Source organism: Nerophis lumbriciformis, linkage group LG17 (genome assembly GCF_033978685.3).
Source record: "Nerophis lumbriciformis linkage group LG17, RoL_Nlum_v2.1, whole genome shotgun sequence".
Taxonomy (NCBI): Eukaryota; Metazoa; Chordata; class Actinopteri; order Syngnathiformes; family Syngnathidae; genus Nerophis; species Nerophis lumbriciformis.
The window spans coordinates 34,461,965-34,488,089 of record NC_084564.2 but is presented as its reverse complement, the minus strand read 5'-3'; the positions used below and the strand labels follow the sequence as shown (position 1 = coordinate 34,488,089).

The 26,125-nt window shown below is 39.9% G+C and overlaps 1 protein-coding gene across 3 annotated transcripts in view; it reads right to left on the bottom strand.

Annotated features, from left to right (window-relative positions):
• Window positions 1–26,125, bottom strand: part of LOC133614276 (neprilysin-like) — a 160,844-nt gene that overhangs the window by 30,606 nt on the left and 104,113 nt on the right. For 2 of the 3 annotated variants that reach the window (XM_061972119.1, XM_061972120.1), the window contains exons 5-12: window positions 11,628–11,708; window positions 9,811–9,906; window positions 9,599–9,717; window positions 9,418–9,486; window positions 3,350–3,484; window positions 2,826–2,927; window positions 1,644–1,780; window positions 1,445–1,538 (exon numbers count right to left, since the gene is read on the bottom strand). In XM_061972119.1, coding sequence (XP_061828103.1) covers window positions 1,445–1,538; window positions 1,644–1,780; window positions 2,826–2,927; window positions 3,350–3,484; window positions 9,418–9,486; window positions 9,599–9,717; window positions 9,811–9,906; window positions 11,628–11,708 — 833 coding nt within the window. The remainder of the gene's footprint in view (window positions 1–1,444; window positions 1,539–1,643; window positions 1,781–2,825; window positions 2,928–3,349; window positions 3,485–9,417; window positions 9,487–9,598; window positions 9,718–9,810; window positions 9,907–11,627; window positions 11,709–26,125) is intronic. The other variant, XM_061972121.1, reaches the window with a different exon arrangement.

The window sequence follows — 26,125 nt, the reverse complement described above, 5'->3', positions numbered from 1 at the left end:
ATATTATCCTCTCACCACACATCACCCTCACCCCCTAGGAGGTGAGGGGAGCAGTGAGCAGCAGCGGTGGCCGCGCCAGGGAATCACTTGTGACTATGTCTCAATACCAATATTTTGGTACCGGTACCAGAAATGTGTTTCGATACTTTTCTAAATAAAGGGGACCACAAAAAATTGCATTATTGGCTTTATCTTAACAAAAAATATTACGGTACATAGGCATATGTTTCTTATTGCAAGTTTGTTCTTAAATAAAATAGCGAACATACTAGAGAACTTGTCTTTTAGTAGTAAGTAAGCAAACAAAGGCTCCTAATTTAGCTGCTGACATATTGTCATTTCTCATTCTATTATTTTGTCAACATTATTAAGGACAAGTGGTAGAAAATAAATTATTAATCTTCTTGTTCATTTACTGTTAATATCTGCTTACTTTCTCTTTCATCATGTTCTATCTACACTTCTGTTAAAATGTAATAATCACTAACTCTTCCGTTGGGATACTTTACATTAGTTTTGGATGATACCACACATTTAGGTATCAATCCGATACCAAGTAGTTACAGGATCATACATTGGTCATAATTTAAGTTCTCATGTGTCCAGGGACATATTTCCAGACTTTTTAAACATAATATCAAAAATTTTTAAACGAAAAAAGCTTTTGTGATGCTAAAAAATATTGATGTAATCATAGTAGTATCGACTAGATACGCTCCTGTACTTGGTATCATTGGATGTTAGGTGTAGATCCACCAATGGCGTTTGTTTACATTGTGACGCCGATGAGCTATGGTGTGTAGTGAAGCATGTTTAGCTATTCCTCGTCCTGCAGGAAAGATACTTGTAAGAAAATTACTTTATTTGTCGCCATGGAGGCGAGGATTAGTGATTTAGAAGTAGCAACAACACTGCCGACTGCGGATGGACTTTAGCCGCAAGCTAGCTCGCGATGTCTGAAAGCACCTCTTCCTGAGGGCGTTTCAGTATTATAACTTCACCTTTATCGTTAGTTTTTAAGCCAAAATGCGTCCATTCTCCCTTTTCTGTCTTCACACTGAGTCTGCTTGTAAGCACTCCGTGATTGTGCGCTGCCGAACATGCTCCTCTGCTCGTAAAACCAGCAATGTCATGACGTGACGACGACGGGGGGTTGAGGCGGTGGTAGACCGGTACCTTTTAGAGGCCGAATGTGATTAATTAGTATCACGTTACTATACCAATACCGGTATACCGTACAACCCTACTATATATGATTAAAATAAAAAATAAGACTTTTAGTTCAGTGTTTATATTTTGAGACAGTAAGTTTAAACTTTCAAAGCGGTCAAAAAGGTTAAGAACAACTTCTGTACAAGACCAGTATCGTTGAAAACAAATGGATGGATCACAGCAGAGGACTCGGACACCCTGGAGTTGTAGATTTAATGTCTTTGTATCTTACCTTTCTGAATACTTTTTCAGTATCTCTGTATGCTGTACTGAGGCGCATAACCATGTTCATAGCAACACGCCACACCAGGTAGTTCTGCAAATCCCTGTGAACAAAAGAAGAGCATTCAATGCAAAGTTACGAATAATCGGTAGTTTGCAATTACAAACACAAACATGCCTCGTTAATTGTTCACTATTGTGATACAAACCTCTTTGTGTATTTGGCCAAGATTATCTTAAGGCCTCTGTAATACTCGGGGCAGAAGTTTATGACCTTCTCTGTGTCAGTCACAGTGATGTTGACGGTATTCATTATTTTAGCCACGAAATAAGACCAGTTGAACACCTTCAGGACAAAGACAGCACAGATAATACATTAGCAGGAGGATAGAATGGTATTAATCCAAGACAATAAATTAAAAATTAGGGTTGCGCGATATATACATATACAGTCGTGGTCAAAAGTTTACATACACCTGTAAAGAACATAATGTCATGGCTGTCTTGAGTCTCCAATAATTTCTACAACTCTTATTTTTTTGTGATAGAGTGATTGGAGCACATACTTGTTGGTCACAAAAAACATTCATGAAGTTTGGTTCTTTTATGAATTTATTATGGGTCTCCTGAAAATGTGACCAAATCTGCGAGGTCAAAAGTATATATACAGCAATGTTAATATTTGGTTACATGTCCCTTGGCAAGTTTCACTGCAAAAAGGTGCTTTTGGTAGCCATCCACAAGCTTCTGGCGGGCTTCTGGTTGCATTTTTGACCACTCCTCTTGACAAAATTGGTGCAGTTCAGCTAAATTTGTTGGTTTTCTGACATGGAGCATTGTCTTTAGCATTGTCCACACGTTTAAGTCAGGACTTTGGGAAGGCCATTCTAAAACCTTAATTCTAGCCTGATTTAGCCATTCCTTTACCACTTTTGACGTGTGTTTAGGGTCATCGTGTTGGAGCATCCCACTGCGCCCAAGACCCAACCTCCGGGTTGATGATTTTAGGTTGTCCTGAAGAATTAGGAGGTAATCCTCTTTTTTCATTGTCCCATTTACTCTCTGTTAAGCACCGGTTCCATTGGTAGCAAAACAGGCCCAGAGCATAATACTACCACCATCATGCTTGACGGCCGGAATGGTGTTCCTGGTATTAAAGGCCTCACCTTTTCTCCTCCAAACATATTGCTGGGTATTGTGGCCAAATAGCTACATTTTTGTTTCATCTGACACCACATGGACAAAGATAAAATATTCTGGAGGAAAGTTATGTGGACCAAACTTCATGAATGTTTTTTGTGACCAACAAGTATGTGCTCTAATCACTCTATCACAAAACGCCATATCGCCCATCCCTAATTATTTTTTGTTTTTATAATAATGGTGTTTACCTGTGATTCAACCTCAAGGGTGAAATTGGCATTCATATCTCCAAGTTCCATCTTGTGGTAACGCAACTTTGGATCGCTGCGATACTCTACGGACTCAATAGCCTTAAAGAAAAATGTAAAAAAGGTTAAAATTAATTCCTTGGTTCATCCCATGAGAAAAACTCCTGTGACAGTCCAGCAACAACAAACATCTCTGGAGTCCTTGAGGTGTGTAGATGTCAGAGCTGATGGCTTTGTGAATGCCAGTGGTGTAATAGCGAGCTGTGGGAGTGTAGATCAGCACACACTGACTCACGTGAAAAACTGACATTTGGCTAAAATCAATTGTGCTAGGATCAGAGGATCAGACATGTCAACAGCTTGCTGTGCACAGCATCGGTAAACTCAAAGAGCATCTTTAAGTAGCTAACAAACAAGATCACTGTGGTGCGAAACTGGGGGATGAGGTAAGCGTTCCTCCTGGAAACCAACTGTTCCCAGACTGGAGTTGCTATCGGCATGTGTGAGTGACGAGCGGCGCTTACATTGGCAATGTCTCGTTCCAGGTCGGTTACTCGCATCATTTCCTCTCTGACCAGCGTCTCGTTGAAGGACAGACCCCGGTCCGTGCGGATCAGCTTTACCAGGTCAAACATGAACTGCTCGTAGGCCTGACATGCCTGTGAAGTAATCAAGTCACATTCATGATATTGGTGGCTTTGCATTAAGTGAGAGTGAACAAGACCACCGACTGATTCATGTTCAAGCAGATTGAAACCGAAGTTACGCACAGACAAACATGCTGCTGATGCCAGGCTAAATGTGATCAATGGATTCTATCAAAAGAGAAATGTAAAAAGCCCAAGTTCAAGTAATGTTTTTGCCTTTTGGTTTGGGACCCTTTGGGATTGCGTGACAAGGGGGTGGCACTTTCGTGATTTCTGCGGTGCTTTTTTGCTGCTGGGTCTCTGCCACACCAGAGTCCGTTTGGAGAGACTGGAGGAGATGCGGATGAAGAGACAGGGCTGCAGAGCTGGTGCTGTGCGCTGAGACGGACAAGCTTCACAGTGTCTTGGCTGAATGAGCAGGTATCGGACTTCTCGGTCTCCTTAGATGCATCCTCGCTCATCCATGCGGACTGGGCACTGGCCGAGAGTAGATGGGCGGGTGGAGGGTGGAGTCGGCTCTCTTGGTTGCTTTGTTGGGTCTGCTCCTGTCTCTGGCCATGCTCCCCCCACCCCAGCAGACGATGGCGTGGAACACCGCAGAGGCCACCACAGTGTTTATGGTGTTTTTGTTGTTGTTGTTTTACTTTTGTGGCTGTGTGTAGAAGTGGCTTGTTGCATCATCTCTGCTCTTTTAATGTATTTAATGTCCTTTGTTTTATTTGATGTTTCCCTCTTACACACATGTTTGAGTTGTTTTTTTCCTTGGCCTCAGTCTGGACCCCCTCTCCAGGGGCTCAGGCTTAGACTGAATTTTTTTTTCTCAACCCCCCATCCCCAGCATTGACCTGTTTCTCAACTTTTTTGTAAGGGGTGCCGGAAGTTGGCAAACCTGTCAGCGATCCTGTTCTGTCTCCCTGTAATGTTTGTCTGCTCTTGAATGGGATTGTTCTGAAAATCTTAATTTCCCCTCGGGGATTATTAAAGTATTTCTGATTCTGATTCTGATTCAGAGCAAAGTGTATCAGCGCCAATCACATGCATCTGGTCTGTTTTGAAATGTACCAAAACGACAGATTTTGCACGTTCATGTCCTTCCATAACCACTTCAGTGTATGTGTGGATAGGTAAAACTCAGCTTTTTAGCCTGTGTCCTTTTGAACTGTCTAGAACGGGGGTCAGCAACCCGCTGCTCTAGAGCGGCATGCGGCTCTTTACTGCCGCCCTAATGACTCCCTGGAGCATTTTTGAAAATGGAAAAAGATGGGGTACATTTTATTTTTTTTTGTTTTAGTATGGGTTTTTTTAGGACAAACATGACACAAACCTTCCCAATTGTTAGAACGCCCACTGATTAATATGTTTGTGTGTATGCTTCACTGATGAGAGTATTGGGTGAACATCATTTTGTCCTACTAATTTTGGCGGTTGTTGAACTCACCATGGTGTGGACTGTGATGCAACAGTTTGTTTACATGTAAAATCTTCCACTCCTTCTTTGTCTCATTTTGTCCACCAAATGTTTTATACTGTGCGTGAATGCACAAAGGTGCGCTTGGTTGATGTTATTGACTTGTTGGAGTGCTAATCAGGCATATTTGGTCAGTGCATTAATCAATGCTAACATGCTGTTTACGCTAGCTGTATGTACATATTGCATCATTATGCCTCGTTTGTAGGTATATTTGAACTAATTTAATATCCTTAACTTATATTGTCCTTGTATATAATTTAGTTTTGCATGTCCCATGACATATTATCTGTATGTAATGTTGTCTGTATTTCTGAGAGTTGATTGTGTGCCTTGTTGTTCCAGACCACAGCAAATGGTACCTAGCTTGCCAAAGATTGTAATAAATCTATTAGAAGAAGACAGCCTGCCGTTTACTATAACTTGGACACACACATCTATACCTTTTGGCCATTAAAAGCCAGTAATTCCCAGGAGTTATCTCACCTTTAGAGTAGCTTCTAGTTTCTTATGTTGTAAAAATGTGTAGAATAAATATTAAATTTCAACATTTCCGTCAACGAAGATTGGCTTTAGCCTGCGACACATAGTTCTTCTTGATAGTAGGCTATTATAGTTAATATAGACACTTATGTCATGTGTTGCCTTCATTATAACACTTAGGCTTTTCATTTTTTGCGGCTCCAGACAGATTTGTTTTTTGTATTTTTGGTCCGATATGGCTCTTTCAACGTTTTTGGTTGCCGACCCCTGTTCTAGAACCATCACCATCCATTCATTTTCTTTACCATTTCTCCTCATTACAGCAAGGACAGCTCATGGCATAAACACATAAGGCCTGATCTACTAAAGATTTCCGTGTATTAAAACACATGCAATCTTGACAGCACACGCAAAGCTGATCTACTAATCTCGTGCACAGAGGATTACGTCTCTTAAGTGAGCGAAATAGCCAGCACAATTCACTTAGCGTGTCTGTCTGCTCGTATTTGAAGAATAGGGCTGCACAATTTTAAGAAAAAAACTAATTGCAATTTTTCTCTCCGAAATTGCAATTGCCTTTTTCATATTTTACACATAAAAATGCATAAAACTGCGAAAATAATGAGTTAAGGATGATATGTTACTTTTACACTGTAAATAAACATATTATTGTGTCAAGGTGCCACACATGAGAACAATATGCATAAATTTACTTTCTAAAATGTTGGCTTTATTTTGCAGATAGATTGATTGATTGATTGAGAAGTTTATTGACATCTTAAATAATTGAATCCATGTAATGTTTTAAAAAGGCAAATGGAAGGCACAAAAAGCCAAAAGGCTTGTTTCCATTGTGGTCCATTAAATATTCATCACATTTGATATATTCAATAATAAAATATACATAACCTGTAACATGTATATGAAAAAATTACGTTTAAAAAAAACCCGGATACATTATGTACATATACACAGTATACATGTCAGGTGATTTGAAAAACAATATATACAAAAAATGGGGGTTGGGGTATATACACTATGTACATGATTCAGATCTTTTGACTACATCATGCTTTTAAACTTGATAAAGACTACATTGTTTATAATCTAATGTAATCATCATATATGATAATAATGCAACTAACCATTTAAACTTGAATTTCTCATGACTGTAGAATTGTTTACCACTGTACTGTAATTGAAAGGGAAATAACTTTGTTATCCTAAATAAACAAACAAACAAAATTGACTCTTATTTGTGTAAACAACAATTTTATCATAAATATAAATCTTACAGGGCATTTTTTTTCCCAGTTGGAAAAATGAGGTCAGACTTTGTATTTTTGTTTGTTGCCATTACGTTATCACAGCATTTCCACTTGTTTATCTGTGTTGATGGGTTCATATTATCCTTACAATTTTAAGCTGGAATATTCTCACAACTGGACATTTTGGCTTTATAATCAGTTTTTGCCTCCTAATAATTGTTACAAAACCAGTGAAGTTGGCACTTTGTGTAAATCGCAAATAAAAACAGAATACAATGATTTGCTAATCCTATTCAACCTATATTCAGTTGAATAGACTGCAAATACAAGATATTTAACTAAATTTTTTTGGCAAATATTAGCTCATTTGGAATTTGATGCCTGCAACATGTTTCAAAAAAGCTGGCACAAGTGGCAAAAAAGACTGAGAAGGTTGAGGAATGCTTATCAAACACTTATTTGGAACATCCCACAGGAGAACAGGCTGATTGGGAACAGGTTGGTGCCATGATTGGGTATAAAAGCAGCTTCTGTGAAATGCTCAGTCATTCACAAACAAGGATGGGCGAGGGTCACCACTTTGTGAACATTTGCCTGAGCAAATTGTCGAACAGTTTAAGAACAACATTTCTATTGCAAGGAATTTAGGGATTTCACCATCTACGGTCCGTAATATCATCAAAAGGTTCAGATGAATCTGGGGAAATCACTGCGCGTAAGCGGCAAGGCCAAAAACCAACATTGAATGCCCCTGACTTTCGATCCCTCAGGCGATATTGCATCAAAAACAGACATCAGTGTGTAAAGGATATCATCACATGGGCTCAGGAACACTTCGGAAAACCACTGTCATTATGAAGCGTAAAATACCACAACGGAGATTCCGGACTGTTGAACAACTTAAGCTGTACATCAAGCAAGAATGGGAAAGAATTCCACTTGGAAATCTTCAAAAATTGGTCACCTCACTTCCCAAACGTTTACTGAGTGTTGTTAAAAGGAAAGGCCATATAACACAGTGGTAAAAATGCCCCTGTGCCAACTTTTTTGCAATGTGCTGCTGCCATTAACTAACATTTTTTTTCAAAAAAGCTGGCATAAGTGGCAAAAAAGACTGAGAAAGTTGAGGAATGCTCATCAAATACTTATTTGGAACATCCCACAGGTGAACAGGCTAATTAGGAACAGATGGGCGTCATGATTGGGTATAAAAGCAGCTTCAATGAAATGCTCAGTCATTCACAAACAAGGATGGGCGAGGGTCACCACTTTGTGAGCAAATGTGTGAGTTTAAGTTTAAGAACAACATTTCTCAACGAGCTATTGCAAGGAATTTAAGGATTTCACCATCTACGGTTCGCAATAGCAAAACGTTTAGAGAATCTAGAGAAATCACTGCACGTAAGCGATGATATTACGGATCTTCGATCCCTCAGGCGGTACTGCATCAAAAAACGACATCAGTGTTTAAAGGATATCACCACATGGGCTCAGGAACACTTCAGAAAACGTGTAGACGTTGTGTCTTCCAGACCAAAGAGGAAAAGAACCAGCCGGATTGTTATAGGCGCAAAGCCAGCATCTGTGATGGTATGGGGGTGTATTAGGCATGTGGTAACTTACACATATGTGAAGGCATCATTAATGCTGAAAGGTACATACAGGTTTTGGAGCAACATATGTTGCCATCCAAGCAACGTTATAATGGACGCCCCTGCTTATTTCAGCAAGACAATGCCAAGCCACGTGTTACAACAGCGTGGCTTCTAGTAAAAGAGTGCGGGTACTAGACTGACCTGCCTGTAGTCCAGACCTGTCTCCCATTGAAAATGTGTGGCGCAATATGTAGCGGAGACCCCGGACTGTTGAACAACTTAAGCTGTACATCAAGCAAAAATGGGAAAGAATTCCACCTGAAAAGCTTCACAAATTGGTCTCCTCAGTTCCCAAACGTTTACTGAGTGTTGTTAAAAGGAAAGGCCATGCAACACAGTGGTAAAAACGCCCTTGTGCCAACTTTTTTGCTGCCACTAAATTCTAAGTTAATGATTATTTGCAAAAAAAAATACGTTTCCCAGTTTGAACGTTAAATATCTTGTCTTTGCAGTCTATTCAATTGAATATAAGTTGAAAAAGATTTGCAAATCATTGTATTCTGTTTTTATTTACAAATTACACAACGTGCCAACTTCACTGGTTTTGGGTTTTGTACACATACATGTACTGTGAATCCAATTTGTCACTAAATTAACAAACATAGGCATCAGAATGTATGCTCAGTCAGCTGATCCCAGGCTTCTGACTGGCCGAAATGCAAAAAGTTTTATGTAGGCAGACTTTTTCAAAACACTTTGACTGTGTGAACGTAATGCCTGCAGGAAGGAAAATATATATATTTTTTTTGACATATTCAATACTTGCACAATGAGAATTGCTTTCATCACTACAAGGTTGGGAGGATGACTCTCGGCTATTGAACGGAATAGACATTCTGACTGCCGCCATTCTGGCTCGGATACTACTTCCAAAGATGGCAAATTCATGTTGGTGATTTTCACCCTGAGCAGCTACACGGGAAAATAAAGGCCCAACATTCACAGCTTTAATACAGGCTTTATAAAAATAAGGGCTCCAGAGTCAGTGGCTCGGGCCAAAATGAGAACATGAAGCTGCTCTTTGACAGCAAATAAAAATATAAATAATTATCGTACAAACTTTACACCCACCTCTTCGTAGGAACCGTTACAAGCATAGTGAGATCTGGTCCAGAGGCCCAAGCTGCTTTGCTGGTCAAACTGCCAAAAACCAAAACACTCCCATTTATTTATACATGTCAGAGCTAGGAGAGCTCTTATTTTATCTGAAAGTGAGGAAAGAGAATACAGTCGAGAGTTATTGCACACCTACATGAATGATGTGCGACTTGGAGTCCTTGTCGTCTGTAGAGACAAACATGACAACCAAGAGTTCACGTCTATATTTCACATTCAACTTAGCAATAACGTCCTCCAGTCTCCATGTTGCACCTGCCAAAAAAAAACTACACAATTATAAAATGTCCAAATCTGTGGATAGTATGTGCTTCACTAAAACAGAACTTAATATATATATTTTTTTACCGTAGTCCGTGTCCCAGTTGTCTACAGCCATGGGCCACTCAAACACATCAGGAAGCATATTGAGCAAAGGCACACCCCCTCTTTTCTCAATTAAACCTTGGAAAATAGCAGTGATGCAAATTGCCACGTTTAGGGTTACAGGTATCCAGGAGTCTATCCCAGCTTACCGTATTTTTCGGACTAAAAGGCGCACTCAAAATGCCTTATAACCCGGTGTGCCTAATGTACGGCATGATTCTGGTTGTGCTTACCGACCTCGAAACAATTTTATTTGGTACATTGTGTAATAAGTGTGACCAGTAGATGGCAGTCATACATAAGAAATACGTATAGACTGCACTATGATGGCAGTAAACAACACTAAAAACTTTAAATGTTCCATTGAGAATATAGAACATTACACACGGCGCTCAAAAATCTGTCAAAATGTTTTTAGTACAACTTCGGTAAGCTATGGTGCTGCACCGCTTGATGGATTGTCGCCGCATTAAACATACAAGTATTATTATGGTGCGTGTATGAGGACCGCAAGATGGCACCTATTGGCAGACATATTATCTGGCGTTTTGTTTCGCAATATTACGGGGACAGTGTGGTGCGGTTGAGAGATTGGCCATGCCAGCAACCTGAGGGTTCCTGGTTCGATCCCCACCTTCTACCAACCCAGTCACGTTCGTTGTGTCCTTGAGCAAGACACTTCACCCTTGCTCCTGATGGGTCGTGGTAACTGCCTTGCATGGCAGCTCCCGCCATCAGTGTGTGTATGGGTGAATAGTGTCAAAGTGCTTATGAGTACCTTGAAGGTAGAAAAGCGCTATACAAGTATAACCCATTTACCTTTAACCATTATGCAAAAGCCACTTTTCTTACCTTCTGGTACCTGCTGATGTGTATTTGGGATCTGCGTAAGTCCTGAAAATGTGCGCTCATCCGCCTTTGTACTCCGTGACGACGCCGTAGTCGATAAGCTTCTTCTTTTTCTCTATCTTCTTGTTATGGGACATTCACCCTCTGCTGTCGCCATTTCTAATATAAAGTAGTGTAAAGTTCTTACTTACAGTATATCTGTCAGTAAACTCGCCATGAAAGCGCTAAAACATACCGGTGCAGTGAGTTTACATTTTTCACCCAAGAAACTTTAGTTATTCGAGAGTTCCAATCCTACGGTTTTTCACGGGACACATTTCCGCTGTTGTTGTTGCACTAGTGAGCCACGGATGAGAAGATGCTGCTCTGTTATTGATTTGAGTAAAGTATGAATGTCATTAAAACAGTTAGCTCCATCTTTTGTCACTTCTTCCACTCCCGCCCTTGCACGCCACACCGCTACAATAAAGATGACAGAGAAAAGACGCTGTCGAAGGTGAGCCACGTAAATAAGACCGCCCACAAAACGGCGCATCCTGAAGACACGCTCAGAAAGCTACTTGAAGATGATCTGTAAAACATAATCTATGCAACACTTTCATTAAAGAACCACCATCACATGTTATGTATACCACAAGATAGTGTTTTAAATTTAATTTAAGATGTAAAAAATCATATGACCCCTTATAATCCGGTGCGCCTTTTGTATGAAAAAAGACCTGATAGACCCGCTCATCGGCAGTGCCCCTTTTAACCCGGTGCGCCCTATGGTCCGAAAAATACGGTACTTTGGTTCACACAGACAAACCACCATTCACATTCCTATGCACACCTATTAACAATTGTCTGAAAATAACATGCATGACTGCATGCCTATAATTTACTGTATAACTTTGAATTTTTAACAGCAAAAAAACTCAGTTAAGATCACTGGAAGGCTCCTTACTCACTCTCATTGGTACAGGATTTATAAAGGGTCTTAGCCTTTGCGAGAGCTTCCGCTTCTCCTTCCACCGTTTTTTCAAGAACACCTGAAAACAAGCAGACCAAAGTGATAACAATGAGGCAAAGCGGCACACAAGTGAGTGAGAACGAATACTAACGTCGCCCAACTGATGTACCGGTGCACAGGTTTCACAATACACTGCCTCTGAGCCCTGACAGACACATTGTAGGAAAGACAGTGAGGTCCAAAGAACATCTGTACAGGACAACCAAAACCTTCGTCTGCAGAAAATATACTGCAAATTATTTGCCACTTAGCAACATTTAAAATGTTATTTCTAGAAATTTGCCTAGTTTTAATAGCTGTGCTTATCTTTAGTCATTGACTTTACATTGTCATAATAATCATAATTTTAGCATGGATAATTATATTTTGTCTTTTTTAGTTAAAAATGTTAAAAAATTGTTAAATTTGTCACTGATTCTTTTCATAACTTTTATGGACACAATTTCTAGGCGCAGTCAGGGTATTGAGGGGATCCGGTTTGGTGGCTGCAGGATTAGGTTTCTGCTTTTTGCAGATTATGTGGTCCTGATGGCTTCATCTGGCCAGGATCTTCAGTTCTCACTGGATCGGTTCGAGTGTGAAGCGACTGGGATGGGAATCAGCACCTCCAAAAGGGTGGAATGCCATCTCCGGGTTGGGGAGGAGACCTTGCTCCATGGGAAGGAGTTCAAGTACCTCGGAGTCGGTGCAGCGTCTTCAGTAATGCGGACACTTTATCAATCCGTTGTGGTGAAGAAGGAGCTGAGCCGGAAGGCAAAGCTCTCAATTTACCGGTCGATCTACGTTACCATCCTCACCTATGGTCATGAGCTTTGGGTTACGGCCGAAAGGACAAGATCACGGGTACAAGCGGCCGAAATGAGTTTCCTCCGCCGGGTGGCGGGGCTCTCCCTCACATATAGGATGAGAAGCTCTTCCATCCGGGAGGAGCTCAAAGTAAAGCCGCGGCTCCTCCACATCGAGAGGAGCCAGATGAGGTGGTTCGGGCATCTGGTCAGGATGCCACCCGAACGCCTCCCTATAGAGGGGTTTAGGGCATGTCCGACCGGTAGGAGGCCACGGGGAAGACCCAGGACACTTTGGGAAGACTATGTCTCCCGGCTGGCCTGGGAACTCCTCCGGATCCCTTGGGAGGATCTGGACAAAGTGGGTGGGGAGAGGGAAGTCTGGGCTTCCCTGCTTAGGCTGCTGCCCCCGCGACTTGACCTCGGATAAGCGGAAGAAGATGAATGGATTGACGTTAAAATTGAGAACATTGAAAATTGTGTTTGAAGATTCTGCAACATCCCAATGATGCTTATTTTAAGAATTGCAAGTTGAATATAGATGTTTTTCAGAATAAAATACTTATTTTGACCTTAAAAGTCCTGCAAATTTTGAGATGTACAAATGTCGATTTAGGATGTCTTATCACGTAAAATTAACTAGCTTCATGGACAGGTAATTTCACTGGTTTTCGTATATTTTTCATAAAATCTCATTTTCTTATCTTAAGTTTTGTGAGCTCTTTTTTTGCAGTGTACCAAGTCAAATGTGTCGCCCAGGGGGGGGTCCCGCCACCCCACATCTGCGGTCCCCTCCAAGGTTTCTCATTGTCATCTCATTGGGTTGAATTTTTTTCTTGCCCTGATGTAGGATCTGAGTCGAGGATGTCGTTGTGGCTTGTGCAGCCCTTTGAGACACTCGTGATTTAGGGCTATATAAGTATTGATTGATTGTCCTATTTTTCAAAACCATAGGTACTCTTATCTGACAATGGCAAATGGAAGTCTCAAGCCCATCTATGCTCAGTTATTATGAACATTCATGTAGTTAGCGTTAGGAGGGGCTTATTCTAAAATGTATTTAAGTTAAAAAACTGCTTTAATGGTAACCCGTCGCCCCTAAAATACATACGCATATTCAGTAGGGATGTCTCGTCCATCGTTATTTATAGCTGAGATGGAGTTTTAGGCATGTGATGCAATGTGATCTTCTGGAATCCAAAAGCACTTTGTTGAGTGGCAAGCACTCCAGCATGTTGATCTTGTAAAGTCACAAAGGGCTGGACTATTAAAACATGAAGATTAATTCATTATTGAACTTAGGTGACACGTAAGAGTTTTCATAAAGGTATTTTAGGAGGTATTTTCTTGAAAGTGTCTTCTTCTTTAATGTTTGTGTCATACAGGGTGACCCCAAAATGTTTTAATAAATCCTACAAAGGTTCAGATAATTTAAAAAAAAAATCAAGACATTTGAAAGTCCTTAAAGTTTTTGAAGGGTGTAAAAAAATTTAGGATTCATTCATTATTTTTATTTTCCTTTTTGCCCCGATTTTTCAATAAACTTTAGTACTAAACAAAAAGATCAAACATGGAATGTTTTTTTTTTCTCCCTAAAATATCACTGTTTAGATTGGCAAAAATTAGATTTTTTTCCGACCACTTGCCATGTTTAGGCTTACAGGTATCCAGGAGTCTATCCCAGCTTACCGTGTTTTTCGAACTATAAGGCACACTTAAAATCCTTCAATTTTCTCAAAAATCGACAGTGCGCCTTATAACCCGGTGCACCTAATGTACGGAATAATTTTGGTTGCGCTTACCGACCTCGAAGCTATTTTATTTGGTACATGGTGTAATGATAAGTGTGACCAGTAGATGGCAGTCACACATAAGAGATACGTGTAGACTGCAATATGACTCAAGTAAACAACACCAAATTGTTTTATGTTCCATTGAAAATATAGAACAATGTTTTAGTTTGACTTTGGTAAGCTATGAAGCCGTACCGCCTGATGGATTGTACTGGGCGTCAATATACGAGTATTATTATGGTGTGTGTATAAGGTAAGACACATTATTTGGCGTTTTGTTTTGCAATATTATGCAAAAGCAACGTTTCTTACCTTCTGGTACATGCTGATCTGTATTTGGGATCTGCATTAGTCCTAAAAATTTGCGCGTGTTCGCCTTTGCTGTCCGTGGTGACAGCACTTCTTTTTCTCTATCTTCTTGTTATGGGACATTCATCCTCCGCTGTTGCCATTTCTAATATAAAGTAGTCTAAAGTACTTACTTATCTGTCAGTAAACTCGCCATGAAAGCGCTAAAACATACAGGTGTAGTGAGTTTACTTTATTCGCCCAAGAAAGTTTAGTTATTAGAGAGTTCCGGTCGGCCGTTTTTTCACGGGACACATTTCCGGTGTTGTTGCTTCTGGATGAGGAGATGCTGCTCCGTTATGGATTTAAATAAAGTCTGAATGTCATTAGAACAGTTCGCGGCATCTTTTGACACTTCTTCCACCCCCGTCCTTGCACGCTACACCGCTACAACAAAGACGCTGCCGAAGGTGAGCCATGTAAATACGACCGCCCACAAAACGGCGCATCCTGAAGCGACTGTCAGAACGCGGCTTGAAGATGATCTGCAAAACATAATCTATGCAACATTTTGACCAACGAACCACCATTACATGTTATGTAGACCACAAGGAAGTGTTTTACATCTAGAAAAAAATAAAAATAATAATATGACCCCTTTAATGCGCCCTATACGCCTTTTGTATGAAAATAACCCGCTCATTAGCAGTGCGCCTTATAATCTTGTGTGCCCAATGGTCCGGAAAATACGGGTAATTAAAATAAAAAATCTCCGAAGGGTTCATTTTAATGAATTTTATGACCTTTGTAGGATTTAACACTATTCTTATGGGTTATGGGTTTTTTTCTGGTTCATCCTGTATGACAGACATTGAAGAAGCAAAAATGTTCAATCAAATACCTCCTAATATCTATATGGAAAACCTCACTCGTCACCTAAGTTAGATAATGAATTGGGTAACGCTTGTGTTATTGTACACCTGTGAAAGAATCGGACATTGGAATCTTAACATTTACCATGAAAAAAAAAGTGTCTTAGGAAAAATATGATATGATTAATTAACACAACACAAATTATGGCCAAAATACAGCAAACATTTACCGAAAGGACAAAAAACAGCCAGCCTTTGTCTCCTAAGAGTTAAACTTCAGTGTGCGTCCAATCATTCCACAAAGTGTCAGTTATGTCACTTTGCATGAAACTCAAGTTCTTCCAAAATATGCCCCAAATGGGCGCCATGGCAATGCAGACAAACTTGATTACTGCCTTCTGTTCAGGAATGATTGGTGAACTAAAGGTAGCAATCACAGCAAAGATCACGAAAATCCCCAAAGCGGAATGTGTTCCGAGGAATTGACAATTTTGCGCGACATGTGCATCATATTGGAAAGAGGATGACTTTATCAAAAGTTACTGAGATAACTGAAACTTCGGGAAATTATCGGACACATTCTGCTGACATTTTTGGGGTCACCCTTACTTGTGAATGATAAAAAATCCATAAAATGGTGGCCTCATTTACAAAACCCAAAACCAGTGAAGTTGGCACATTGTGTAAACTGTAAATACATTGGCTCTTTTCCTCTTTGGTCCGGAGGACACGACGTCCACAGTTTCCAAAACAATTTGAAATGTGGACTCGTCATACCACAGAACACTTTTCCACTTTGCATCAGTCCATCTTAGATGAGCTCGGGCCCAGCGAAGCCGGCGTTGTTTCTGGGTGTTGTTAAAACTCTACTATGCAAAGCTTTTGCTTTGCATAGTAGAGTTTTAACTTGCACTTACAAATGTAGCGACCAACTGACAGTAGTTTTCTGAAGTGTTCCTGAGCCGATGTGATGGTATCTTTGACACACTGATGTTACTTTTTGATGCAGTACCGCCTGAGGAATCCAAGCATTCAATGTTGGTTTTTGGCCGCCTAGGTGCAGTGATTTCTCTAGATTTTCTGAACCTTTTGATGATATTACGAACCGTAGATGGTGAAATCCCTAAATTCCTTGCAATAGCTCGTTGAGAAATGTTGTTCTTAAACTGTTCGACAATTTGCTCACGCATTTGTTCACAAAGTGGTAACCCTAGCCCCATCCTTGTTTGTGAATGACTGAGCATTTCATGGAAGCGGCTTTTATACCCAATCACGGCACCCACCTGTTCTCAATTAGCCTGTTCACCTGTGGATTGTTCCAAATAAGTGTTTGATGAGCATTCCTCAACTTTCTCAGTCTTTTTTGCCACTTGTGCCAGCTTTTTTGAAACATGTTGCAGGCATCAAATTCCAAATGAGCTAATGTTTGCAAAAAATAACAAAGTTTACCAGTTCGAACGTTAAGTATCTTGTCTTTGCAGTCTATTCAATTGAATATAGGTTGAAAAGGAGTAGCAAATCATTGTATTCTGTTTATATTTACGTGCCAACTTCACTGGTTTTGGGTTTTGTACTACTGCGGCAGTTCACAATAAATGTCGTTGAAAGACATAAATATGTTTTACTAGCGTGAAGACATAGTGCCTGTTTTCATTGTGTGGGTTTTCTACTGGTCCTCCAAATTCTTCTGACAGTCCATGAAAGATGCATTTCGTGTTTATTATAGACTCTAAATCAGCCATCCCCAACTGCAAAAACATTCAGGCGAGTACATAGGCCTGGGCAAATAGTCAATAAATCAATTACTTGAACAATAAATGAAAACAAACTTGATAACTTTGTCATCATCAACAAATTGTCATGTTGTTCTTGTTTTTGTTGTCACTCAGTGTGCAAGAGGGTTAACAAACATTTGCTTGATCGAGTGATTGATCGAATGTTTGAAAGATTGAAGATGAGCCCGTCAATGAGGCAGTATGCCAAATATGTTGTAAAGAGATGGCAACAAAAAGACAACAAAACAAACCACCCAACCCAGTTTTTACTACTGAGGAAAAAAAATGTGCTTCAAGATGTTAAATATTTTTATAGTGCATTTTTTTTTTTTAACACAGATTAAGTGTCAATTTCATACGTAGTGTTTGTTTACTTATTTAGAAAAATGTAAAGTTCTTGAGCTTCCAATTACAAGGATGGAAGGAACTTTGTTGTCATTGCACAAGTACAACATTTTATTTTCACCACAGACCCTTCTGGCGCTGCTCCAGCCATCCATCAGTGGTACAATGGTGAAAATATACTAAAAAGAAATTTAAAGTTAATTCCATAATAATGCTGACAATTAATTAATTAATAACTGGGATTTATATAGCGCTTTTCTAAGTACCCAAAGTCGCTTTACATGTAGAACCCATCAATCATTCACACCTGGTGGTGGCAAGCTCCTTTCATAGCCACAGCTGCCCTGGGGTAGACTGACGGAAGCGTGGCTGCAATTTGCGCCAACGACCCCTCCGACCACCACCATTCATTGCATTCATCATACAATTCACCGGTGTGAGTGGCACCGGGGGCAAAGGGTGAAGTGTCCCGCCCAAGGACACAACGGCAGCAATTTTTGGATGGTAAGAGGCGGGGAGCGAACCTGCAACCCTCAGGTTTCTGGCACGGTTACTCTACCCACTACGCCATGCCGCCCATAATGCTGACAATAATATTGTTTATCAGTAACAATATGTGCGACAATATATCATCCAGCAAAAGGTAAATGCAGGCCTATGCCTGACACAAATGTCTGTTTTTAATTGTTGCTTTGCTTAAATTTGTATTTATTATGCAGCTTTTATGTGATGTATGGCAACCTTGAGTTCCTTGAAAGGCACCTTTACACAATAAATGTATTATTATCATTATTATTATCAGCCCAGGCCTATACATAGACACCTATTTAGATGCACATATTTTTTAATTGTATACTTTATTTTAGTAAATATCTAAGCCAAAATAAATGTATACACATATTGGTAAAAAATGTGCTTCGTTTTGTTTAATAATAACAGATCATCTCAAAATTGGGCACGAGCGTGATCATTACTGTTCATACATGAAGAGACAAACTACGTCAACAAGTTTTCTCACTGGGGCTGCTAAATAAACGTATGAGGTCAGTGAGAGTAACATGACTAAAAAAGCACAATTTAAATAACAGGATGACAATGTAATGTCGCAATAATGTGCCAAATTACTTGTGTGTCTGTTGTGAAGTAAATTATAATTATATAGCACTTTTTCCTCTAGTGACTTAAAGCACTTTACAAAAGTAAACCCATCTTCTACATTAAGCTAAATTTATACCAGTGTTGGAGGCGCTGGGTGCAAGGTGCGTAACGTTCCGTGCCCAAAGACACAACGACAGTGACTTGGATGGCAGAAGCTGGATTAGAACCAGAAACCCTCAAGTTTATGGAGCCACGCCATCCCTGTTGTGTGCAGGGACACATTTGTTGCTCTGTCATTTTACAAAACCTAAAATCTGTGAAGTTGGCGCATTGTGTAAATCATAAATAAAAACTGCATACAATGATTTGCAAATCCTTTTTAACCTATATTCAATTAAATAGACTGCAAAGACAAGATACTTAATGTTCGAACTGGAAAACGCTATTTTTTTGCAAATATTAGTCATTTAGAATTTGATGCCTGCAACATGTTTCAAAAAAGCTGGCACAAGTGGCAAAAAAGACTGAGAAAGTTGAGGAATGCTCATCAAACACTTATTTGGAACATTCCACAGGTGAACAGGCTAATTGGGAACAACAGGTGGTTGCCATGATTGGGTATAAAAGCAGCTTCCATGTTCCACTCAGTTATTCACAAACAAGGATGGGGCGAGGGTCACAACTTTGTGACCAAATGCGTGAGTAAATTGTCGAAATTGTAGAAATCACTGCACGTGAGCGATGAAAATACGGACCTGCGATCCCTCAGGTGGCACTGCATCAAAAAGCAACATCAGTGTGTAAAGGATGTCACCACATGGGCTCAGGAACACTTCAGAAAGCCACTAAGCAACTCAGTAACTACAGTTTGCGGCTACATCTGTAAGTGCAAGTTAAAACTCTACTATGCAAAGTGAAAGCCATTTATCAACAACACCCAGAAACGCCGTCAGCTTTGCTGGGCCGGAGCTTCTAGGATGGATTGATGCAAAGTGGAAAAGTGTTCTTTGGTCTGACTAGTCCACATTTCAAATTGTTTTTGGAAACTGTGGACGTCTTGTCCTCCGGAACAAAGAGGGGAAAAAAACATCCGGATTGTTATAGGCGCAAAGTTCAAAAGCCAGCATCTGTGATAATATGGGGGTGTATTAGTGCCCAAGGCATGGGTAAATCACACGTATGTGAAGGCTCCATTAATGCTAAAAGTTACATACAGGTTTTGGAGCAACATATGTTACCATCCAAGCAACGTTATCATGGACGCCCCTGCTTATTTTCAGCAAGACAATGCTTTATAGTAAAAGAGTGCGGGTACTAGACTGGCCTGCCTGTAGTCCAGACCTGTCTCCCATTGAAAATGTGTGGTGAAGACCCTAGACTGTTGAACAACTTAAGCTGTACATCAAGCAAGAATGGGAAATAATTCCACCTGAAATCCTTCAAAAATTGGTCTCCTCAGTTCTCAAACGTTTACTGAGTATTGTTAAAAGAAAAGGCCATAGTGGTAAAAATTCCCCTGTACCAACTTTTGCTGCCATTAAATTCTAAGTTAATGATTATTTGCAAAAAAATATTAAGTATCTAAGTGTGAACATTAAATATGTTGTCTTTGCAGTCTATAGGTTGAAAAGGATTTGCGAATCATTGTATTCTGTTTTTATTTACGAATTACACAACGTGCCAACTTCACTGGTTTTGGGTTTTGTAGATCAAATTAAAAAGGAACTATCCAAAACTTTCCGTAATTGCATTGAAAAAGTATTTGTCATGTCCATCCAGCTCCTTGCTATTAAAACATAACATGCCGCCCTTGTCTCAAGCATCAAAACATCAAAACACTATCATCTGGGATGTTCATTCACTCAACAAAGTTGGTTGTAGGCTTTTAAGACACTATATTTTAGATGTGCTTCTTAGATTTCTACATTTGAATCATTATGCACTGGGGTGGTTTTAAAGAAAAATATTTTTGATTCTCTTTGTCTGATGCATTCCTGTAAAATTGACAACCATATTTTTCGGACTATAAGGCGCACCTAAAAACCTTTCCTTTTCTCAAAAATCGACAGTGCGCCTTATAACCCGGTGCACCTAATGTACGGCATAATTCTGGTTGTGCTTACTGACTTTGAAGCAATTTTATTTGGTACAAGGTGAAATGATAAGTGTGACCAGTAGATGGCAGTCATACATAAGAGATACGTGTAGACTGCAAGATGACGCCAGTAAACAACACCAAAACTTTAAATGTTCTACAACACACTGCGCTCAAAAAATCTGTCTGTTTTTAGTACGACTTCGGTAAGCAATGAAGCCGCACCGCTTGATGGATTGTCAGCGCATTAAATATACGAGTATTATTATGGTGTGTGTATAAGGATTGCAAAATGGCACCAATTAGCAGACATATTACCTGGCGTTTTGTTTCGCAATATTATGCAAAACCAACGTTTCTTACCTTCTGGCACCTGCTGATGTGTATTTGGGATCTGCTTAAGTCCTGAAAATGTGCGCGCTTCCGCCATTGTAGTCCGTGTCGACACCGAAGTCGTAAGCTTTTTCTTTTTCTCTACCTTATTATGTGGCATTCATCTTGCGCTGTTGCCATTTCTAACATAAAGTAGCGTAAAGTTCTTACTTTCTTACTTATATCTGTCAGTAGACTAGCTATCAAAGCACTAAAAACTGTAGTGGGTTTACATAATTCACCCAAGGAACTTTAGTTATTAGAAGGTTCCGGTCGGACAATTTTTCACGGGACACATTTACGGCATTGTTGTTGCACTAGTGAGCCATGGGTGAGGAGATGCTGCTCCGTTATAGATTGAAGTAAAGTCTGAATGTCATTAAAACAGTTAGCTCTATGTTTTGACACTTCTTCCAGTCCTGTCCTTGCACGCTACACCGCTACAACAAAGATGACGGGGAGAAGACGCTGTCGAAGGTGAGCCACGTAAATAAGACCGCCCACAAAACGGCGCATCCTGAAGCGACTGTCAGAAAGCTATTTGAAAATGACCTGTAAAACATAATTTATGCAACATTTTGACCACCATTACATGTTATGTAGACCACAAGGAAATGTTTTCAATTAAGAAAAAAGTCATAATATGACCTTTTTAATGCGCCTTATAATCTGGTGCGCCTTTTGTATGAAAAAAAGACCTGAATAGACCAAAAATACGGTAGAAACCTTTCTGAATGTTGAATCTTGAAAAACCATGACTGCAGTTCTTCGCTCTGTGCGCAATTTATATTTAAGTTCTTGCAAGAACAAGTTTTGCTGCAGCAACATTTCCCTAAAATGCTGAATTGGACACAAACTCCCACCGGAGTGCAACTTTTGAAGAACAACAGCGATGAGAGGACAGCTTGTCAATAACACAGCCCAGTGATGGGAAACACTCCTCCATGCACCAGACAACATCAGCCATGTCATAGGGAGGTCACCGCCACATAGAACACCACGGTGACTTCCGCAGACAATTGCACTAATCCATTCACAAATTGTCTACTAAATACAGACATTGCATAATTCATCCATTCCAGACTAATTTCCTCCTGCAGCTTTAAAGAAGCCCTAAATTAAATCCAATATCCAATTCAAACTTTCAATTAGTTTCATTTTGTTTAACTTAGTTGAATTTTTCCCTGGATCATTCCTTTTGCACAATTTATGCACTCATTTATTGCTAGGCAGATAGGGAGCCTTTACAGGGTGCTTTCAGCAAAAAAGGCCACAGATCGTGTTTGTGATTGGATTAGTCACCGCCTGCTGCAAGACTTTAACTACAGCAAGGCCGCAAGAGAATGTGTTTTTATGTTCCTTTGAGGCATTGGTGATTTTTGTCACACAATCCATTCAGCCAGTCAAATAATTTAAAATTATATACTTGGAACGTGAACCCCAAAGGAAACCACAAAGAGAACATGCAAACTACACAGATGCCCAAAGGGAGAATTGAACCCTCGATTTAGAAGCAAGCTCAAACAGTGCACCTTATAAACCTAATAAACGGAACACTTTTGGTTGTGCTTACCGACCTCAAAGCTATTTTATTTGGTACATGGTGAAATGATAAGTGTAACCAGTCACACATAAGAGATACACTATATTGCCAAAAGTATTTGGCCACCCATCGAAATGATCAGAATCAGAGGTCGTAATCACTTGGCCCGGCCACAGGTGTATACAATCAAGCACTTAGGCATGGAGATTGTTTCCACAAACATTTGTGAAAGAGTGGGCCGCTCTCAGGAGCTCAGTGATTTCTGGCGTGCAACAGGATGCCCCCTGTGCAACAAATCCAGTCGTGAAATTCCCTCGCTCCTAAATATTTCAAAGTCAACTGTCGGCTTTATCATAAGAAAATGGAAGAGTTTGGGAACAACAGCAACTCAGCCACGAAGTGGTAGGCCACGTAAACTGACAGAGAGGGGTCAGCGGAGGAATTATGGTGTGGGGTTATTTTTCAGGAGTTGGGCTTGGCCCCTTAGTTCCAGTAAAAGGAACTTTCAATGCTCCAGGTTATCAAAATATTTTGGACAATTCCATGCTCCCAACTTTGTGGGATACAGTTTGGAGCGGGCCCCTTCATTTTCCAACATGACTGTGCACCAGTGCACAAAGCAAGGTCCATAAAGACATGGATGACAGAGTCTGGTGTAGATGAACTTGACTGGCCTGCACAGAGTCCTGACCTGAACCCGATAGAACACCTTTGGGATCAATTAGAACTGAGACTGAGAGCCAGGCCTTCTCGACCAACATCGGTGTGTGACCTCACCAAGGCACTTTTGGAAGAATGGTCGAAAATTCCTATAAACACACTCCGCAACCTTGTGGACAGCCTTCCCAGAAGAGTTGAAGCTGTAATAGCTGCAAAAGGTGGACCGACATCATATTGAACCCTATGGGTTAGGAATGGGATGGCACTTCAAGTTCATATGTGAGTCAAGGCAGGTGGCCAAATACTTTTGGCAATATAGTGTACGTGTCGACTGCACTATGATGGCAGTCACACATAAGAGATACATGTAGACTGCAATATGACTCAAGTAAACAACACCAACATGTGATATGTTCCATTGAAAATATAGAACATTACACCAAATGCAAACTACAGAGATGCCCAAAGGGAGAATCAAACCCTCGATTTAGTAGAAAGCTCAAACTGGAGATACAATATGATGGCTTGTATGTAAACAGAACCACAAATTGTTCTTCCTGACGAACATACAATATCCATGATATGTCACGTAAAGCAATACAACAGCTAATTTAAAAACAGTTCAATAATGGCATGAACAGTTTATGTAACAAGTATTTGTTTTTTAAGTTAAAGTTAAAGAACCAATGATTGTCACACACACACACTAGGTGTGGTGAAATGTGTCCTCTACATTTGACCCATCCCCTTGTTCACCCCCTGGGAGGTGAGGGGAGCAGTGAGCAGCAGCAGTGGCCGAGCCCGGGAATCATTTTTGGTGATTTAACTCCCAATTCCAGTGCCAAGCAGGGAGGTAATGGGTCCCATTTTTATAGTCTTTGGTATGACTCCCTTTAACCCCTGTTAAAGGGGAACAACTGAGAATTTCTGTATGAAATCTTCACATATAATACCACTGCTGTTGACCAGCACATTAGCAAATATGAACTGTTGCAAAATCACTGGTGAAGTGTGTCTAGATGACCCCGTTTGTTCTCTTGTTTGACTTCACAGGAAGAGGAAAACATTGATTTTGGAGAGTTTGTAGACAATGATTTTGGGTTGTAACATCTTTTGGCATGTAGCCAGTATAATGTTTTATTAGACTGTATATTACTCTCTTGAAAGTGTGAGCACTATGTGTGGCCTCCTAAGACTCCAACTCTTGTATCGCATGCATTTTTTATTTATCGAGGCCAGAGGCGTCTAAACTATGGCTCGCATTGATTAACGCAAGCTATAGCAGACTAAACAACAACACGCAAGTTCAATTACTTCAACTTTAAGACCCAGTCCCGTCCCAGTCCCCACATCAGAACCTGACAACAAAGCAATATGAAGTATATAAGTATGTTTTTAAAGGGCTTTATAAATAAAGTTGGTATGGTATGGTATGGTATGGTATAAACAATAAACCATTGAATATTAAGAGTATGTGAAAGTTTGACTCCTATCTTGTTTACTTCCCTGACGACATCCTTAAAATGTTTTCAGTCACAAATATCAAGCAGCTAAAATGCACCAAACATGGGGAAGTGTGGAGAGAGTATTTTGCATATCACTGATGCATTTTAGGGAATTTATATGTACAGGCCAAAAGTTTGGACACACATTCTCATTCAATGTGTTCTCTTTATTTTCATGACTATTGTTGATTGTCACTGAAGACATCAAAACTATGAATAAACACATTAGTGTATGTATAATTTTAAATTATATATATACAGTATAGTGCTTGAACGTGTTTAGTGTCAAAACAGTTCATATTTCATATTTCATTAATTTAATTGGGACAGTGCACATTAATCAACACTTGAATAAACAGTGTAAATGCGCCGGACTTAGCATAAATACTAAGGCCAAAAGTTCAATAAGCAGGAGGTGTTGTCTTGACTTTATTTGTTGGTTATAGTTCATTTATACCATGAATGGGACAAGTTGTTTGGATTTTGGTCATTCATATTGATGTTGTACTATTTGGCCCACCGGAGTTAGCAGTGTGCCCGCGAGACATCACAATTTTGACAATAAGATTGGCCCACGGCGAGTTGTTGCCTTACATTAAGTCGTCTGTGAATTGAACCACTATACATTTTTTGCCCCCTTGCGGGAAAAGGCAGAATCGATGGTCAATGACCCTGAGTTTCGTTTAGAAGTGTAAATGGCATTAATGGTGCCTTCACAGACGTGTAAGTTACCCATGCCTTGGGCACTAATACACCCCCGTACCATCACAGATGCTGGCTTTTGAACTTTACGCCTGTAACAATCAGGATCATACTTGCCAACCTTGAGACCTCCGAATTCGGGAAATGGGGGGGTGTGTGTGTTGAGGTGGGTAGCGGGGGGTGTATATGTTTTCAAGTATTTCTTATATATATATATATATATATATATATATATATGCATATACATTGAACACGGTGGCCATGTATATGCTTATATATACTGTGTATATATATATATATGTATGTATGTATGTATGTATGTATGTATGTATGTATATATATATATATATATATATATATATATATATAAATGGCCACCGTGTTCAATGGAGAAGTCTGATCTACAAAATGTGGAGGCAGCATACATATGAAATTATTTTTTCCAATAATTTTGGAACTTGCAAGCGTACTTCTTCTTACTTGATGTCGCCATGTCTCTTCTTCGTTCTTCTGCTTCGTCTCAGTTATGTTTTTGGACATTACTACTTGCCGTAGTTTTGAAGCAATGCATGATGGGAATCCGGATGTTGTGTGTCAGTGTAT